This window comes from Phyllobates terribilis, unplaced genomic scaffold (assembly GCF_046119375.1).
Source record: "Phyllobates terribilis strain yellow unplaced genomic scaffold, ASM4611937v1 Scaffold_1__5_contigs__length_1240528914, whole genome shotgun sequence".
In the NCBI taxonomy this organism is placed as follows: domain Eukaryota; kingdom Metazoa; phylum Chordata; class Amphibia; order Anura; family Dendrobatidae; genus Phyllobates; species Phyllobates terribilis.
Genome location: NW_027362761.1, coordinates 906,650,064 through 906,670,961, shown reverse-complemented (window position 1 = coordinate 906,670,961; position 20,898 = coordinate 906,650,064). Strand labels below are relative to the sequence as shown.

The window sequence follows — 20,898 nt, the reverse complement described above, 5'->3', positions numbered from 1 at the left end:
TGGTATAAGCCATTGCAATGCTTATACATTGCAATGCATTATACCAGTGATCAGACTAATAAAAAAGTTAAATCCCTACAGATGGACTAAGTAAAAAATAAATTTTTTTAAATAAATAAATAAAAAAGCAAACAAACAAAACTGAAAAAAAAAAATTATTATTATGACAATACATCTATATTGCAATAACAAAAAAATACACATTTGGTATCGCCACATCCAGAACGACCCATTCTATAAACCCGTCACACTAGTTAACCCCTTCAGTGAACTGAAAAGAGAAAAAAAAATTACGGCAAAAACTATACTGTTTTGTCATACCAACGAAAAAAAGTGGAATAAAATGCGATCAAAAAGTGGAATGTAAATAAAAAATTGTATCTACAAAAACATTACCTTGTCCAACAAAAAGACTCAGCTCCGTCAGTGGAAAAATAAAAAAAGTTATAGCTCTCAGAAGATGGTGAAGGAAAAACAATTCTTTTTTTTCTATAAAATTGTTTTTATTGTGTAAAAGCAGCAAAACGTAAAAATCTCTATAAATGAGGTATCACTGCAATTGCACTAACCTGAAGCATAAAGCTGCCTGATCACTTTTACCAAACAGTAACAGCATAAAAAAAAACAAACAAAAAAAACTATTTCTGAATAGCTGTTTTTATTCATTCGGCCTCCCAAAAATCAGAATAGAAATCAATCAAAAAATGTAATAAAAACGTCAACTTAACCAGCAAAAAAAAACAAAAAAAAACCCTCGCATGACTCGGCAGATATATAAGAAAATTATAGCGCTCAAAATATGGCAATGAACTTTTTTTTAAACAAACAAGCTGCTTTTAGTGTGTGACAGCAGCCAAACCCCAAAAACCGATATGAATCTGGTATCGCTGTAATCGAACCGACCCGAAGAATAAATTTGTGCAATCACTTATACTAAAAGAGGAAAGGCGTAAAAACAGTTAAAACTGCTGTTGATTTTTTCATTCTGCCTCCCAAAGATCGCATTAAGGCTCAGCTCACATTTATCCTGCGCTCTACACTGAGCGCACACATCGGGGTTTCCGTGTAAATCTCTGAAATACGTGATTCAGATGGAACCCCCGGCGGAAGATTCCCTTTAATGAGGCAGATGGAGGCATTGTGGACACCGTCAGGCCTGTGATCTGACGCTGTCCGTCTTTTTAGGTGCGCATAAAAGAGCGGTCCAACACAGTTTTGTGCACTTCTGAAAGGAAGGACACCGCTGAACAGAGGCCAGACATAGTCCAGAGTAACTCAGCTGCCTCATTATAGTGAGGATCGTTCGGGGATTTAATCTGAATCACGGCACTCGGAGATTTAGATGGAAATGTATGTGTTCAGTGTAGAGCACAGGATAAATGTGATCCAAAATGTTATGTAAAATGTTCCCAATAAAAGCTTCAACTCAATTCACAAAAAAAAAACAAAAACAAAGCGCCTAGGCAGGTCCATCATATGTTAACAGACATATAGGGATTTCCACATTACTGGTAGCACAAAGGCTCTGGAAAAGAGACACATGACTCCTAGCCACCCAAAAAAAATCCAGGGGTCCCAAATCCAAATGCTCCCTCCTTCTGAACCCCACAGTGTGATTAAATAGCATTAATCAAACAAAAGTTTATTAGTACTGTAGTGAGCAAGCTCGCCTAATTTACGGGCTGAAATACTCACTACACCTGTAGATGAATTCCCACAGGGTTGTAATTTCCAACATGGGGTCAACTTGAGGAAAATTCTCCTCTACTGGCATCTAGGGGGATCTGCAAATTGAGTCCGCAAACTATTCTAGGAAAATCGGTGCTCCAAGAGGCAAAATGTTGCTAACCTTTTATCCCTTCTACATTTCTAACAAAAAAACAATGTTTCAAAAATGATGCTGATATAAAGTAGACATGTGTAAAATGTTATTTTTTTATTAATATGACTACCTTATTTAAGAGCATAAAAATTCAAAGTTCAAAAAATTAAGAATTTTTCAAACTTTTTCATCAAATTTTTTCATAAACGCAAATCATATGGACCTACATTTACCACTAATATGAAATACAATGTGCAGATTGAAACCTCAGCACCGAAATGATGATAAAGAGAGATCTTGATGCAATAAGGGAATATTTTATTTTGATCCGGCAAGAAAAGGGCCAACGTTTCAAAAAACAACAGTTTTTACAGGAACCACAAAATACCGATAATAGGATTCTAGAATGTGGACTTCTCCGATCAATGTGCAGCATGGACCACAAGAAGAGAATCCTGCTATATTTTAGTACCAAAATGTCCAGTAGATGGTAGATTTTGCATTATTCAATTGTGGCCAACACTGTGGGAAGCCTTGAATATTAAAGGGAATCTGCCACCACATTTGACCTATGTAAACTATTAATATGAGCATACAGGTTATAGCCTGCTGATTAGAGTGATGCCTGTATGCCTCATATCAGATGTCTGGTTGATAAATCTTCTTTTATCACTTTATATAAATGACTTCTTCCAGGCTATGGGGAGGACACTGCTGGGAAGATCACTTTACCTCCAGAGATTATATTACATGAGGGGTAGTTACCAGTGTGATGTGTAATGGCCGTTCTCTGCTCTATTGATCTCACAACAGAGGTGTGTGTGATTATACCTGACACATCTGCAGGTTCCTCTCAGCTTCAGCTTCCATCTCTCAGGCAGACAGGGCTGCAATGTTGTTGCAATACAGCAGAGCTCAAAGAGCTGCAAAAAATGTGTTTGCAAGAAGACAAATTTGATTTCTCCTGTTCTCGGTTAGTTACATATCTCACACTGGTAACTCCTCCTTCACGTAAAATAAGCTCTGGCGTAAGAGTCATCTTCCAGACAACATCCTCCTCGTAGCCTGGAATAGGTAATTTTCAAGGGTTCGCACAATGTTGGCCACAACTGAATAATGCAAAATGACCATCTACTGAATCATTTGGTACTAAAATATAGCAGGATTCACTTCTTGTGGTCCATGCTGCACACTGAGTGGAGAAGTCTACCCTCTAGAATCCTATTACAGTATTCTGTGGTTCCTATTTTAATTAAAGGGAACCCATCACCAGGAAAATGCCATCCAATCCGCTGACATGTTACAGAGCATAGATAGATAGATAGATAGATAGATTTTCGGTCCAGTGGGTGGTCCTATCAGTGACTGACAGCTGTCTCTATATGCACACTTATACACAGAAAGCTGTCAGACACTGATAAGACCGCCCACTGGACCAAAAATCCCAGAAAGAGCAGAGGTATAAATGAATAAAACACAGGTTAGACTGCATCCTTTCTGACAAAACTTTATATCAATCTGCTCTGCCTCCCTGCTCTGTAACACGGTGCTGGCAGATTGGATGGCATTTTCCCGGTGACAGGTTCTCAGTCACAAAGGGAACAAGTCATGTTGGATGGTGTCTCACCTACGGGCAGAATGTTACACAGCAGAAAGACACTATACATTATTCTTCCTCTGCTCTTTTCCATGCTTCCTACAGATAGGACTATATGTACAATTTGCCAGGTTCCCTTTAAAAAGTGTATAATCATTATAAACATGCTTATCAATAAGGAGAACCATACCTTCAGAGTTTTTCTTTGCAGGTTTTTCAATAACTTTTTGGCTTTCTGGAAATACTGAGGAAGTGTCAGCATCATCATCTTCCTCATCTTCTGACTCCTCCATATCACCCCATGCATTTCCAATGCCCTCTCCAATCTGGGCAGTACCAGCAGCCAACACAACTGGCTTTGTAACACTAATGAGAGCGGGTTAGGGAAATGTCACAGACTAAATGACTAGGTTTGAAAAAAATTTGGTCTTCAGTGGTGAGAGAAATTCAAATGATTATGTTTTCACTAGGTTTATAAAAACACACAAGAAAAAGGATACACATCAGAAGGTGGCTCGGATTTGGAAATTATTTCCTCAGCTTTGCCTTCGACAACTGAAGTATCCACCGGACTCTTTTCGATTTTTAAGGCAGTTATTTTTTGATCAGGCAATGACTCTGCAAATCCAAATTTGCCTCCCTCTTTCCTAAAATAAGAAAAAAAAAAGGTATGTGTGTGCGTGGGGGGAGAATAATGATATAAAACAAACAATAAATTTCACTTTTTCAATCAACTATATATTTTATTTCACTGACCTGACTTTCCTGTCATTTTCCAGGGCTTTCTGGATTAGCTCGGTTATCTCAGCCACCTTTACACCTGATACTTTACTGCATCTCAATACCTGCATAGATAGGAGTACAGAACTATCATAAGCATTCAGCCATTTCTCATTAAAAATGTAAAATCAATGTGAAGATTTACTCTTATTGGGAAGAAAAATACAGATATAAGAGGACTGGCAATATAATGAATGATCCCCATGCCAAGACCGGATAGAGGGAAGTGACCCTGCACACTGCTTACATGTGAGCAGTATAATAATGGCATCAGTCATTGGGAGCAGAAAAAGTCAACCATTTTCCAACTATTTCAGTTGTAGTTAAGCAGAGCAATGCTTGGGCTCTCACACACACTTTCTTGCAGAGTTCTTTTTTTCTCAATTAACATCCCTTGCATTTTTCCCCATCGCTTTTAAAAGGGGACTGTCAGCACGGGATGACTGTTCAAACTAAGTTCCGCCACTCAGTGCTTCATTTATATATCTTCAAATCTGCCCGCTTTCCCTCAATCTCCACCCCCTAATTCTTTGATTGACAGCTCTGTCCTCATAGAAGCAGAGAATGGAGGAGATAGGTGGAAACCAAGCAGGAGGGAAGGTGTAGTTAAATGTTTGGCCCCACCGTGAAGCACCAATCGCCTGTACTTGGTTTGAATAGTTATTCTGTGCTGAGAGTCCTTTTAAATGAGTTTTTGCCCTTTTTCAGTGACACCCTCCCCCATCAATTTTTAAAAAAGCGTATAAATATTAGCAAAGGGGTGGGAAGAGCTGGTCAAGATGCACCAAATCTATTAATGAGTTTTAGTACATGCATTTTTTTGTAGAGATTTGTGTTAAATTTTTCTATTTTGCCTTGCAGCCATCATTTAGCAGCAGCTTTATTTTGCTGGGTGGGGAAGGTGGAGGGAGGAGGAGAACTAATCAGTAATTGTTCTTTTCTGGACTTGTGTGGATAAAAAAGCCCGTATCAATGCCAAGACCTATTGAGGCTATGTGCCCACGATGCAGAAAATTTCTGCATCTCCCTGGCAGAAAAAACGCATGCAGATTGTACATGCGTTTTTCCTGCAGAATACATGCGGAATCCATGCGTTTCCGCATGCAGATTGACAAGCGCTTTCCAGGCGATTAGCATCACTTGGAAAGTGCTTGACAACTAGGTCACACTGTATAAATCCATGCAAACAGCATGGATTTATACAGTGTGAACCGTAAAACAATGTTTTAAATAAAGCTATACTCACCCCCGATGCCCCGGCGTGTGCTGCAGCGCTCGTTCCTGTCTGGTTCCTGGCTGCCGGCATATCGCGAGACACAGCGGTGAAGGGCCTGCGGTCACATGACTGTTATGTCACCGAAGGTCCTTCAGCGCTGCCAGCATGCAGAGAGAGCCGTCGGAAAGGTGAGCATAAACTATTTGTTATTTTATTCTTTTTTTCACAGGTAGAATGGTACCCAGGTCTGGATGAGAGTCTTCTCTCCTCCAGAACTGGGTACCATCCGCACATTGAATTGCATATTATCCGAGTGTAGAAATGTACAGACACGGATTCTATGCGTCTCAATGCAAGTCAATGGCGGCGCTTCCGCAAAATTAATGAACATGCTGCGGATTTATGAGCGCTGCAGAAACGCTGTGGAAAAATCCGCAGCATGTGCATAGAACATGCGGAATGCCATTGGGGATCATGGGGTGCGGATTACCAAGCGTTTTTGATGCGTTTCCGCTGCGGAAACGCATGAAAAATGCATCGTGGGCACGCAGCCTTAGTATATGTTTGAACAATTTTTTAAAATACCCAAATAGTACCCTAATTTTGTTAAAATTAGGGTACAAAAAGGTGCTCAAAATAAGACAATCAAGAGGTGGTGTAAGCTTAGAAAAAAAGTGTTGAGATTTGCTACATTTTCCATTTTTCAGACTAAGTATGCACTGTTTAGACCTCTGGCTCCGCTGCGTGCAAAGTCACCCTTAGGCTGCATTCACACATTTGTGGCTATTTTTACATCAGCATGAAATGGACCAGTTTTCTTCTATTTTCCCTTTTTCTTCCTCTTATCCATTTTAAAAACTGAAGCAGGTAGACTACCTCAACTTTTATGTATCTGTTGGCTCTTAATAATGGAACAGTGAAAATGAACGAAACACTGCAGTATACATTATGTCTTCATCTGTTTTTAACAAGTCTCCCTAGACTTTAATGGCAAAATCTGATCCGAGGAACAAATCAGACATAGATCAATTATTAAAAAACGTATACATGTATGGATCAATGACGCTCTATGGGTCCGATGGATGGCACACGGACATGTACAGCCTTGTAGGGGTGTATGAAAGACTGAAATCACCTGATCTTTGAGCAGCATGATCCCTCCACTTGACTGTATAGTACAAATCTCTCTGTGCTTATTCATGGCTATAACCAGGAGACCATCCATGACACGCTCTTCACGTTCACTTGGGTCCACAAGCAAGAATGTTCTAAAGGAAAGGTACATTACAATTACTGCAATATCAAACGTACGTAGGGTTTGTTTTTTTTCTGGTTTTCTCTTAATTCCAGAAGTAAAAACGTTGGAGCTGGACTTCTGTGCCTGAACAAGATTCTGGAGTGTAACTGCACCTCACAGATCATGTCATTTTTTGGGCGGATAATGAAGTCACAATATTATGGTATGGATACATATATAAATTACTTGATTGGACTTTTCCATGGCATTAAAAGATTAACTGGAATTCTGCATGTAAAGTTTCCTTGAGGTATTCCAGGAGAGTAACGAGATTTGTAGGGGAAAAAACAAACAAAAAAAAAAAAACCACATAAAAAGGACATACATGATTTTCTTTGCAAATTGAAAAAGAAGCACAGGACATTCTGACACTGTTGAGAAGAACCTAAGGAATCAGGACAAAACAGCATTAAACAATTATAAGAATATAATTCATACCCTTGCTGGAAGAAGGCAAAGCTGACACAAATAGGCATGTGGTGGATACTAAGAGGAACAGGGTCTCTTTCTTCTGGAGAGTACTAATCAAAGGAAATAATAAATAAGAATGATTAATACCAACAACAGATAAAAAGAAACTAAACTATTTGCAAATGTTTGTTTAAATGTTCTTCTAGTTACATAAAACTTAAAAAGGGAACTTGTGAGAAGGATCACCCCTCCTAAGCCTTTTATATGGGCATGTAGGTCATAGGAAGCGGAATAAAGTGATGCATTGATATCTGGGATCTGATGTCTTAGTCCAGAGAAATCCTATGTAAATGAGCTGTTCAGGACTATGGGCCGGACACAAATCTGCATGAGAATCTGCCTCCAGAGAATACTTTAAGTGAATGGGGAGTTACCAGTGTGAGACATGAAATGACCGACACTGACAGACAATCTGTTCTCCTAATCTTACTGCAGAGCTGTGTGTGATAATTAACACAGTACAGCAGAGCTTAGCTGTGTCTCATTACAAGCATCTGCAGCTCTGCTCTCATAGTGCTGTCAGCTCAGCCCCTCCTCATTGTCTGCCTATGAGATGGAAGCTGATGAAAGGTTTTGCACATCTTTGCAGAACAGCTTACAGTACTATGAGGGGTGAACTGCAGATGTGTTTGTAGTAAGGTAAAGCTGAACTCTGTGATTATAACTAACACAGTACATCACACAGCTTTGCAGTGAGTTCAGGAGAGCAGACTTTTGGTCGTTACATGTCTCACACTGGTAACGTCCCCTTTAATTTAAAATGAGCTCTGGAGGTAGACTCTCTGAGAGATCTGTGTCCAGTTCATAGATCGCAACAGCTCATTTACATATTAAGAAAAACACAGATTTCTCTGGAATAAGACATTGGATCGCAGAGATCAAAGGTATCATTTTAGTCAATGTTCTATGACCTGCATGTCCATACAGCCGGCTTATAAACTCAACTGACATATTCCCTTTAACACAAATATTCTAGACTGGAGAAACCTCCCTCAATCCCTTGGCTCCTGTCAGATTATCCTCACCGTGCTGACTATTTGATCCAACAACTGGCTTGAGCACCTTTATTGGACTCAGACCCCTATGCTCTGACCCCAAACTGATGAAAACTTCAGAGGTGCTTCAGTAAAATTTCAGAAGTAGAGAACATTAAGAAAAAAACATTTCTGAAATTAAATGACCACTATGAACTAGGCTCTGCTTTTTGGAAGTAGTAGAGCCTGTATTATGCATTTTCAATTTTCATGTCTTATGGGTCTGTATTTTACATCAGCTAAAATACTTTGTAGTGTGCAGACTATATCAATACTGGGCATAAGACATACCACTGTGACTTCTTCTCCTTGTACGGATACATCAGGCCTTCTGAAGTGACACAGTGCTGCCACTGCTGCGATACTTGCTGCATCCATTATGTTGCCTTCATGATTTAACAGATGTAGATCAACCCGAATCTGCCACACCTATTGCAAGAAATCATTAAACAGAATCTTAAATTCACACACGTAGATAAGCTGCAGAAAGTTCTGTGACTTTCCGATTTATCTGAATAAGGGTTACAGAATTACATACTCTTGCTGCCAAAACAACCCCATTTAGATGAATGAAATGGATTTTCAGTGGCAGTAATTTGTGCAGCAAATTGGCCACAAAAGAATATTGCATGGTCCTTAAAGAAGCCCTCTCATTACCTTTTTGTTTTTATTTTGCTCTGTGTACATGTAGTGTACGCTCAATGTTTTATATATTCACCTACTGCAATCTTCTCCAGTATCCAGCGGGGCTGCGCTTCGCTTCTGAGTGACGTCACCGCTCTTCAGGCTCTCACTGCTCTCTGCGTGACCCGAAAGTGGCTTCTACAATGTAAGCCTATGGACAGTCACAATGAGGCTACATGGACTTACATTGTAAGAGACATCCGGCTCACATATAGAGAGCCGGATAGTGTGAAGAGCGGTGACGCCACTCAAATGAGGAGCAGAGCGGTGCTGGATACCGGAGAAGACGGCAGTGGGTGAGTATATTAACACAGATTACATGAAAAAAAAAAAGTTCATTTGAATGATTCTTCTAACTGCAAAAGAATAAGGGTGCACTCTATTTTTAAAAGTGCTTTGGGGAACTTTTGTATCAATAAAACTGGAGATTTGTGCAAAGTTTCTGAAAAATACAGTACTTTTTACAACATGGCATGGCTTGTGTCAGGAACAGAGTTACCATTGCTTGATCTTAATGTTCTAGAAAGGTTCTTAACTTGCGTTAGTCCTTTGAAGAGTAACCGTCGTTTTAATCTTTATTTCATAAACCAATATTACATGTGAAAATAACCAACTTTGTAAAATATCTGATGAGAGAAATCTGATTTTTCCCTGCCAGAACTGATCAGTCATTATCAAATTTCTCAATTCTGAGGCAAAATTTGTATTCAGTGAAGTGCACAAAACTGTGGCGAACCGTGCTTTTATGCACGCTTCAAAAGATGGGCACTGCCGGATCACAGGCCAGACGGCGTCCACAGTGCCTCCATCTGCCTCATTACAGGGAATCTTCTGAATCACATCAGAAAGTGGCCATCTTTCAGCCCGGGGTCACCATAGAGATCATCGGCAGAATGCAATCGCATTGTGCCGACTGGAGCAGTGAGAGAGCACCCTCCCTCTCTAAGCCGATCGATGATGCTGTCACTATTGACAGCGGCATCACAGGGGTTAAATGACCGCAATCGGCACCAGCACCAATCGTAGGCATTTCTGCAGGGTGTCAACAATAATACATAGCCAATGCCCACTGATGATGGCGACGGCTCTGCGAGTGAGAGGACGCGATTGTCGCACCGTACATGTATTGTGGTTTGCTGGAATTAGGTCAGATATTCAGATATTTATAACCTTATCATAGACTTCAACCAATAAATCCATGTTCAGACAATTGTATGCAAAATGGTCAGTATTTCTTCCAAGAAAAACAGACTTTTTTGAATCTATATTGTCATCCGTGTGCCATCAGTATGGCAGGTTTTTTTACTGGCATCCGTTTTATTTAACAATTTAAAATATAATAAGCCAAATACTGTTTCTCATGTTAACTGTAATTGAGCCATGAAAACGCTTGCGATATGGATGGTATACCATGTGATCCTTATTTTGTGTACCTATTCACTTATAATGGGCAACTCGAAATGCGAATCGAAGTAGTGCATGCTGTGATTCCTTTATGGGCAGACCATTGGTCAGCGTGTAAAAACGTTCAACCACATTGACTTCCATTGGACTGTGCTGCTAATATGCTATCAATTCCGCATATGGACAGCACATAAACCAATTATATATTCATCTGAACGAGCCCTTACGGTGAGGCCCAGGTATCACTGTGGTCTGTCTACTGAGGCTAAAGAAAAAGTTTGATAAGCCCTACCTTTTACAGAAAGCTAGCACATTGAAAACGGATTTCCATTAACCCAAAAACAACCCAGATGAATACCAAGATAAACAAGCCTCTCACCTTCTCTCCTGCTTGAACACAAAGTGATTCAGTGTCAATACATTTGGAATTCCTCAGGCACCTCTCCAGGAGTCTGTTAAGTTTAACCAGCAGTTCGGAAGGCCTACAATTCAGTAGACAAGCACAGTCAGATCAACTGCATATATGAAGGTTACATGGTTAATATGGTTGAAAAAAAATGACATGTCCATCAAGTTCAACCGGGGAAGGGCGACGACAAGGGGAAGGAGTTATAAATCCGATACATCAAGACAGACATTGTTCATGCCATTCTTGATGAAGAGTCAGATGCTCCTCTTCGTGTATCAGGAGCCACAAATCCCCACTGGAGTAGAATTTGTGACATAGAAAACGCCGCTGCTGTTCGCCATGAACTTGTAGAGCGGCGGTCACAACGTCCCATCCCAGCTCCACCTACTTTGCTAGAGTTGGGCAAAAATGGCATGAGAACGCGAAAAGTCGTATAATTTTAGCACAGCCTCCAGTTGTGCAAAAATTATGCGACTTTTCAAAAGGTTTTTACACCAGAATTCGACCGCAAAAGCTTTGATGAATTGGACCTTTATGTACAACTATAATGCATGACCCAATCTGCCCCAACAGAGATAATCTTTCCCTCCTGATCCTAATTGTCTATCTACTGGATCAAACTTTCAGAAAACAACTTTACACATTAAAGCTATGTGCCCACGATGCAGAAATGCTCCGGATTTTTTCCTGAGCGTCTCTGCATCTCCCTGGCAGAAAAAAACGCATGCGGATTGTACATGCGGATTGTTCATACGTTTTTCCTGCCAGGGACAAGCGGATGTGAAGAGTTCTTCACTTGCATTTCTGCATGCGGGTTGTCAAGCACTTTCCAAAAGATTTTACCATCACTTGGAAAGTGCTTGACAACTTGGTCACACTATATAAATGCATGCAAACGGCATAGATTTATATAGTGTGACCGAAAGAATGGCAAAAAATAAATATATACTTACCTTCTGATGGCCCCCGGTGCTTGCCGGCAGCTCGCGGTACACTAAAGGACCAGCCGACGTCAGCGGTCACGTGACCCGTCACATGACTAAATGATGTCACGGCAGGTCCTTTTCAGACCATCGCGAGCTGCCCGCAAGCCGAGAAGCAACGCTAAGGACACCGGAGGCCATCAGAAGGTAAGCATAATGTATATTTTTTATTTTATTCTTTTTTTTACAGGTACTATGGTACCTGGGTCTGGAGGAGAGTCTCCTCTTCTCCAAACCCGGGTACCATCCGCACATGGAAACGCATGGATTCCACATCTGCAGATCCAGTGATGCGGATTCCATGCGTTCTAATGCAAGTCAATGGCGGCGAAAACGCTGCGCTTCCGCAAAATAATTGGTAGTGCTGCGGATTTTTCCGCAATGATAATCCGCAGCGGAAATTTCCGCAGCATCTGCACAGAACATGCGGCTCATCATTGGGGAACATAGTAGACCTTCTACCAAGCATTTTTTAAGCGTTTCTGCAGCGGAATTGCCGCTGCGGAAACGCTTAAAAAACGCATAGTGGGCACACAGCCTTAGCATTTGTTATTTTCTTCTAAAAAAGCCTCTAAGCCCTTTCTGAAACCATGAATGGTTCCTGCTGTGACCAGCTCCTGAGGTAGGCTATTCCTCAGATAGTCATCATGGTGAATAAGACCCGTCTCCCCTGACTATTGAACCATTCTTTCTCCAGAATAAAGTGAATGTGTCCTTGTTATATGAGGGCAAAATAGCTTCTAATCATACTTTTTGTATGGGCAATTTATGGACTTGTACAAGTTAATCATGTCCCCCCCCTTAGACATCTCTTCTCAAGGCTAAAGAAATGCACTGTAATTATTTTAATCTTTTCTCATCACAAAGATCCGACATGCCCCCCTATCAGTTCTTTGTACTTTTCCCACCTTCCTGGCATCCTTTCTATGAACAGGTGATCAGAGCTGAAGTGCATATTCCAGATGATGTCACACACAATATTGCCTTGGAAAGTGGAATACTACCATCTCGGTCCTGCGAGTTCATAACAATATACTGCGGACCTTAGAAGCCATAACATAGAGTACTTCGTAAACACAGTTTATGATCAAAAAAGTGTAAAAGCCATCCCACCAGCGTCAAGGTGTACCCAAATTTTTTTCGGTTTAGTTTCAAGTTTCTGCATTTAGTGCAGGTAAGGGTGCGGCCTCCCTTCCTTTGAGCTGGACATTACATTTAAATAGCTTCCCATTTGCTGGGTGTCCATGTTCGGGACCCGGTCCTGCTCAGCTCTTATTCACACTGACGTCACTATGATGCAGGGTAAGGTTTTAATACTAGAGGTTAGGACAATCCCGAAATTGGGTACACCTTGACACTGGTGTGATGGCTTTTACATATTTTGATCAAAATCGGTGTGTACTATGTACCCTATGTCATTTATATGCACTATTGCTTTTATTTACTTACAGCAGGGTATATGTTCATTTTGTTTCTGTTTTAGGTTTTATCTATATTACAAGGGCACTCCAGAAGACACTGGTGCCGATAGAGCGATCCTACACCGCACACAGACTACAGCAGGTGTCAGGTTATAGCATGCAAATTTTCTGGAATCTGTATCCAGCAGTTACACTGTCTACAAAGTACTAGCAGAACCAAAGTGTGATCCGATAAGCTGTGTGTGGCTGCATGTTTGCTGAATATTACATCATGTACTGAAAAGCAATCTGCCTGTTAGGCACAGACAGAGGCCACCGTCAACAGCTAGAACTATAGCACTACATGGAATACCACCAAAATGCTAGGCCCAGACAGGTGACTTTTGAAGAACAGAGCAGGAAACTGGAAATATCATTCACCACAATAATGAATGCAGCACAGTAGCATTTTCCAATATTTTACCTTCCTGACTCAAATGCAGGTGACGCCATAGACGAGAGCTCAAGATTGAAGAAAAGTATCCCTTCAGTAGGTCTGTTTGTCTTAGGGGCAACAAGTTCACAAGACACTTGTCCAAGAACCCTGAAAAAAAAGAAGGATATATACTACTTTTTATATATCCAGGAACATCCAGAGACACTTCATTCTGCATCTGAAGTGAGTGGTGCCAATGACCAGTGATGAGCGAGCATGCCAAGTGTTTTCCGAGTATCTTCAGCGTGCTCAGGTGTTATGTTTCAGTCACTCCGTGCTCATGATTTGCGACTGTTTGACAGCTTTAATACATGTGAGGAATGCCTGTTTCTTAGGTATTCCTCAAATGTATTAAAGCTGTCAAACAGTCACAAATCATGAGCACGGAGTGACTAAAAGATAACACCCGCTGAAGATACTCGGCAAGCACCCGAGCATGCTCGCTGAAAGGGTTAATAGAACATAAGTAAGTAGGTCAGGAATAAGAAGTATTACTTCGAAACTTGTCAACCAACATCTTGAATGCATTTTCCTTAGGACTATTTCCTCAGATGATATACTTTTCAATTAATTTATGTGGATTTTTTTTAATGGAACTATATACCTTTTATGGATGAATTTTTCTAAATAAAAATACACGTTTTATTGGAAGTGCTGGATCAACTTCCTTTGTTATATGGACTGTTTCCTTTGGAATTTGGATCCGTGCAAACCTGCATCTGAGAATAGGGGAGCTGATAGTCTATATTTTTTCTTTGTTAACAGAACATACTCGCTCATCACTACCAATGACTTGTCGACGCCTCACAGCTGCTGACACGTGGGCACCATTGGCAAGTATGATGTAGGTTTCTGAATAGGATGTGTGCACACTACCTGCCTATCACGTGTATGTATTGGTAGGTCTGTGGGGTTGTAAAGTCATTGGAAACACTCACTCCGGAGAGACATCAAAGAATATCTCCAATAGGAAAGGCAGGGAAACACTGTAATATGATTAGTGCGATGATCGCATCATAAACCAGTACTGGCCAGCACCTTTCCTCACCTGAGCTTGATGGATTTCTATGCAGCTGTCAAGCTGAGGTCAGGAGAGGTGCCGGCCAGTACTGGTTTATGATGCGATCCTTGCAAGAGAAATACGGCAGTGTGTCCCTGCCCTAAGAATACTACTACACTGGTACAACCAAGATTTTTTAACTTTAATCCAAATTATATACAAATACTTTTTTTTAAATCAAAGTGAATTTACCTGGTTTTCCCAAGCTCAACAATACAGCAGCCATACTCTGTTCCAAAAGTGATCTTAATATTTCTGTAATCGTAGGTTTGTCGCCCATCAATACGCTGCAGAAAAATAAAAAAAAACTGTGCTGGAGATATAATGAAAATTATGCACCGGACCCTAATGTTACTTTATTATTTTTAATTCAGTTTATTTCAACATTTTCATATGAAATTGTTTACAAAGAAGCACAAACCAGAGCAAAGTCTGCATATGAGCTAATATTATATGTCATCAAGACAAGCAGATACATATTGACAATTTGGTAGTAACTCCATCACCAGCACATCACTTCACATTGTACAGAGAACACAGCACGGGCAGCAGCCAGGACACAAGGCATAACCCTGCCCGACTGGACTGCGCTAACCATCCCCCATCGGATCCCTCCTGGAGCAGTACTGCCCAAGAGGCGCACCACTGGGCCCAAATTTTATTACATTTTTTGGGTCAATTGCAAACACTATGATCTGAAAGGAACCCGATCACTGAGCTAGGTAGGAACAGACAACCATCCAGCACACTGCAATAGCTGTACGAGTTGATCAGGGACTCACTAAAAAAAAACTGCGAATGACGGGACTAAAGGTCATCATTTTCCATATGGCCAAACAAGCAGAGTTTATAGACGTTGTCCACTAAAACAACCCCTTATTAATGGCCCAAAGGTGCTGCATAAATAAAAGAAAATCTATACCATCTATCTATATAAAAGGTATATACTTACTCCCCAGACCAGAGCTGATCCTATGTTCTGAGCATTGTGACCCCTTCCAGTCCAATGAGATAAACAATGTCATGTTACCACTGCAGCCAATCAGTGACTCTGATTGGCTGCACTCTTCACATTTCTGTTGGAGAAACACCATTTCCACTTGGATAGAATTAAAGAGGTTTCCACTACTTTTAAGTTAATGACCTCTCTTAGGATAAGCCATCAATATCTGATAGGCCGGGGTCCGACACCCGGCACCCCCCCGCCCATCAGCTGTTCATTGTCGGTCGTTGGTGGCAGCTGCCGGCCATATGTACTCATATGCCGAGCTGCTCCATATTCTGGTAGTGGCTGAGGCTTGGTACTGCACATCCGCCTTCCATTGAAAGCAATAGGAGGCGTATGTGCAGTACCCTGCGGCAGACACTATCAGAAAATGGCCAGCCCTGCAAGTGAACACTTCTGGCTGGCGGCCGCCACCCACTGCCGAAACCGAGAACAGCTGATCGGCAGGGGGTGCTGGGTGTCGGACCCTGGCCGATCAGATATTGAAGACCTACCCTAACGGTAGGTCATCAATGTTAAAGTAGTGAACAAATTCTTTAAGAAGGCTGCAGTGGTCACATGACCTGGTTTGTGTCACTACACTGATGAGGGACTTAAGGCTCAAAGAACAGGAGGGTAGCACTCTGGAAAGGAAGTATAGATTATTTTTATACAGCACTTTGGGGCCATCAGTAAGGTGTTGTCCAACAGTAGACAATGCAATAAAGTTCTAAAGAAAGGGAGTAACCCAGGAAATCTTTAAGAATTAATAAAGGGAATCTGTCACCAGATTTTTGCTATGTAATCTGAGAGCAGCAAGATGCAGGGGCTGACACTGTGATTCCAGTGATGTGTCACTTACTTTGCTGCTTGGTGCACTTTTTACTCATATGCAGTTGTCTGAATTGTAAAGCGCTGCGGAATATGTTGGCGCTATATAAATAACAATATTATTATATTTTTATAAAATCACAATTTTCTCTGTTGCAGATCTAGCAGTTCAATGCTGAGCTCTGTATAACCCCGCCCACACCACTGATTGACAGCTTTCTGTGTACTCTGTAAATTAGCAGAAAGCAGCCAATCAGTGGTGAGGAGGGGGTTATACAAAGCTGGAGGACTACATAGCATGAGACACCTAGTCCTGTAATGATAATCTCATTATAAAACACTGATTTTATTGACACTTCAACAAGCAGCCTAGTAAGTGACACCGCTGGAATCAGAGTCTCTGTCCCTACATCAGGACGCTCTCAGATTAAATAGCAAAACTCCGATGACAGATCCCCTGTAAGACATCCCTCCACAATACCAACACCAGGAGATAGTTGTCAAAAATCAGTATCTGTGGTGGCTCATCTATGACAGCAGCAGGAGTGACTTAGGCTTGCCTGGATGATGCAGAGCTGTGACAGTTTATTGATAGCAAAGGATCAAAACAACATTGAGACCACATGACAGCACCCTAGTCATGGACGAGACACTGCAAGCGCTGTATGGAGAGGAACAAATTATAAGGGCAGGAGCAAAGCAGGGGGGTCATTAGATGGAAGATTCTGCAGCAAATCCCACAGTAATGGTGCCATCACCGCTCCAGTCACACACGGCCCTGTGCTGCTCTCAGGATGAGTGGGGGTCTTGGGTGGGTCAGGAAACACACACGTATCCAGTGAGGTAGAGCTCATCAGGACCCCAGCGCCTTATCTCCGCACAGACACGCACCTTCCTGTCAGTGATCGCCCGCAGCAGGAAGCTCCTCTCACAGTTGGACAGCGGGGTCTCCCTCATTGTCGCCTTCTGCCCCCGCAGTCACTAACGATACACATACACGATAAATGCCGGCACAAACTTCAGCTCCAGTCTCCAAAACACACGTGAGGGGCAACTACGTCATCGGACCGCGCAACCTCTCTCTTCGCCGTATCTAATGACGTCAGCCGTTAGCGTCAACCTGAGGAGAATCGGTTTAGAAGCTGGTAATGCGCATGCGCAAAGTAACAGCCTGATTGACAGTTGGACGATGTTTAGTGCGGACTACGGAGCCATTTTGTTGTCGTTCTGGCGGCAGGAAAGCTGTTCTGTGTCACGTGAGGTCGCGTTCTCTGACGTAGACTAATGTATAGTGTGAGCTGTCGTGTGACTGATAACTGCGAGTCGTCTGCAGCCTTTCCACCGGGAAAAAGTGGAGAAAGATGCGTTCCCGAATGATCATTCCGTTACCCGGGGCGGCTCCAGGTTCCTGTGGGCCCAGTGCCCTCCTCACTCTGTGTTGCTGTACACATTTGGCACCATGCCACTTTCTGATCCCTTTTTTTTTTACATTTTTGAAGGCAAACTGAGCAAAACTCAGCAATGCCACCGTGCTTGTTAATGGCATTTACCGCATGGGATAATTATTATCTTGTCTGGTTCAGACAGTTACACCCATGACAATACCTAATGTTATTTTTATTATTTTTGTATCAGCTCCCTAGGGAAGTTAGCCCTGAAATCCATAGAGAATCCACTGTAATCTGTCAGAAGTTGCACAGCTGTGATGTGAGCACCGCACAGTGCGTGGACAGCACGTGTTACATGGTACAACCTGGTAAGACACTGGGCGCAGCACCCGCCTTGGTTCGCTGGGTGCTGATGTGGGCTCTGACATCACCCCACATATTCTTGCTCTGAACCTTCAGATGGGTGCGCACCTTACATTTACAATAGATGTTGCTGTGTTTAAAAAAACAAAACAACTTACAGTGACATTCAAAAGCCAATGGAAATGGTTATCAGATCCAGGTCCTCTCCTCATAACTACTGGGGGCACCTAGCTCGGAGGTCTCCCTAAGGTTACTTGGGGTCATGGGCTGATCCAGTGACCTTGACCAGCGAGTCAATGTTGGAACCCTTCCATGTTCATATGAAATTAACCAGAACTTTGCGTTTTCACGGAACTTCAAGGATTAGGAGATCCCAGTAAGTGATCTGCAGCCTCCTGATCATTCAGGCGGATTTCCCACAGTGAGATTTCTGTAAATCCCATCCACGCCGCTGGAACTGTAATACGCTGCCGTTTTTTTGTGCAACTTACCATATTTTTCAGACTATAAGACGCACCGGACCATAAGACGCACACAGGTTTTAGAGGTGGAAAATATTGGGAAAAAAAATCTCCTATGGCATGCTGGGAGTTATAGTTCCCACATTTATGTCATGTGTTTGCCCTGAGAACTATAACTCCCAGCATGTCCTTCAGCTCTTATGCCATGCTGGGAGTTATAGTTCACCACACATTTGTCATGTGGTTGTTCTGAGGAGAACTAGAACTCCCAGCACGTCCTTCAGCTCTTATGTCATGCTGGATGTTATATTTCACCACAGGAGTGGTACAGTGTTTAATGACGTGCTTTTTCACTTTATACTTTACTTCTACCTTATAATGCTTGCCTCTCATTCTGGATAGGCAGGGAGTGGGGCCACACTGGCTGGGGGCTGCGGCAGCGGAGGGGGCAGCGTTACCCAGTGTGCGCCACCATGAATTGACTATGGCCGCACTAGACATCAGGAGGTGGGCGGTCACCCGTCCAGATCACGCCATGCAGTGACATTACTAAGAAGCAGGGCCGGGGATTACTGCGCGCTGTGCTGTTCTGTGTTGCCCCGGCCCTGCCTCTTAGTAAGGTCACTGCATTCATGGCAGCGCACACTGGATAACACTGCTCCATCGCTGCCGCAGCCCCGCCACCGCACACATCACAAAAACAGTACATTCAGACCAAAATTTGAGGAAAAACAAAGTGTTTCTTATGGTCCAAAAAATACGGTAATTCTGCAGTGAAATAAACACACCAAATACCCATTGTGAGAGCGTTGCATAAGGCGACGTTTCCTAGATGGGCATTTTGTGAGTTTTTGATGTTGGAGATAATCTACAGCATTTCTGCACCTATTAAGTTGATTTTTTTCATTACATTTTTAAGTGCGTTTTTTTTACATACATTTAGGCTATGTGCCCACGATGTAGAAATGCTCCGGATTTTTCCTGAGCGTTTCTGCATCTCCCTGGCAGAAAAAAACGCACGCGGATTGTACATGTGTTTTTCCTGCCAGGGACATGCGGATGTGAAGCGTTCTTCACATGCATTTCCACATGCGGGTTGACAAGCGCTTTCCAAGCGATTTTAGCATCACTTGGAAAGTGCTTGTCAACTTGGTCACACTATATAAGCCTTGCAACCGGCATGGATTTATATAGTGTGACCTTAAAGAATGGTTAAAAATTAATTAAAAAAATGAATCTATACCTTCCGATGGCCCCAGCAGTCTTGCTTCGCTCCGTCCTGGCTGCCGGCAGATCGCGGTACACTGAAGGACCTGCCGTCACATGACTATGACGTCAGCGCAGGTCCTTCAGTCCACCGCGATCTGCCGGCAAGGGAGGACGAGCGCAGCGGGGGCCGTCAGAAGGTAAATATAATATTTATTTTTTATTTTATTCTTTTGTTCACAGGTTCTATGGTACCCGAGTCCGGAGGAGAGTCTCCTGTCCTCCACACCTGGGTACCATCCGCACATTGAAACGCGTGGAATGAGCTTCTACATATGCAGTGATGCTTAATCCATGCGGTGTAATGCAAGTCAATGGCGGCAAAAACGCAGCACTTCCGCAAAATAATTGATAGTGCTGCATTTTTTTCCGCAGCATGTGCTCAGCACATGCGGATTATCATTGGGGACCATGGCAGGCCTTCTACCATGCGTTTTTTAAGCGTTTCTGCAGCGTTTTTGCTGTGTCCTGTTTTAACCCCTTTCTGACCTGGTCAGTAATAGTACGCACCAGGGCGGAAAGGCTGGTCCAGCGGGGGCTCTGGCGCTGAGCCCGCGCTGAACCGGGCACATGTCAGCTGATTATTACAGCCGACATGTGCCTGCAACAGCCGCGGGTGGAATCGCGATCCACCCGCTGCTGTTAACCAGTTAAATGCCGCTGTCGGTCTCTGACAGCGGAATTTAACATCGCCGCGCCGGAAGTGCGGCATTGGCCCCACCCATCGGTGACCCAGATGATCGCGGGTCGCCGATGGGTGGGCATGACAACCCAGGGTCTGCAGCAGACCCCTGTGGTTGTCATGTCTCAATTGCTATGAGCGCCACCTAGTGGTCGGCGCTCATAGCACAGGAGCATTTCTCCTGCATACAGTCATGGCCAAAAGTATTGAGAATGAGACAAATAGTAATTTTTCCAAAGTTTACTGCTTCATTTTTTGTAATGGCAATT

The 20,898-nt window shown here is 42.5% G+C and overlaps 1 protein-coding gene and 1 long non-coding RNA gene across 3 annotated transcripts in view; one reads left to right on the top strand and one right to left on the bottom strand.

Moving 5' to 3' along the window:
- Positions 1-17,695, bottom strand: part of EXOSC9 (exosome component 9) — a 25,517-nt gene extending 7,822 nt beyond the window's left edge. The window contains exons 1-10 of the mRNA XM_073641177.1: positions 17,361-17,695; positions 14,846-14,940; positions 13,582-13,701; positions 10,685-10,787; positions 8,509-8,646; positions 7,151-7,233; positions 6,551-6,683; positions 4,176-4,264; positions 3,920-4,066; positions 3,610-3,785 (exon numbers count right to left, since the gene is read on the bottom strand). Of these exons, the coding sequence (XP_073497278.1) occupies positions 3,610-3,785; positions 3,920-4,066; positions 4,176-4,264; positions 6,551-6,683; positions 7,151-7,233; positions 8,509-8,646; positions 10,685-10,787; positions 13,582-13,701; positions 14,846-14,940; positions 17,361-17,426 (1,150 nt within the window). The 5' untranslated portion in view covers positions 17,427-17,695. The remainder of the gene's footprint in view (positions 1-3,609; positions 3,786-3,919; positions 4,067-4,175; positions 4,265-6,550; positions 6,684-7,150; positions 7,234-8,508; positions 8,647-10,684; positions 10,788-13,581; positions 13,702-14,845; positions 14,941-17,360) is intronic.
- The window catches only part of LOC141154780 (uncharacterized), a 26,784-nt gene continuing 23,478 nt past the window's right edge, over positions 17,593-20,898 (top strand). The window contains exon 1 of one of the 2 annotated variants that reach the window (XR_012247474.1): positions 17,593-17,730. This is a non-coding gene — a long non-coding RNA (uncharacterized lncRNA). The remainder of the gene's footprint in view (positions 17,731-20,898) is intronic. The other variant, XR_012247473.1, reaches the window with a different exon arrangement.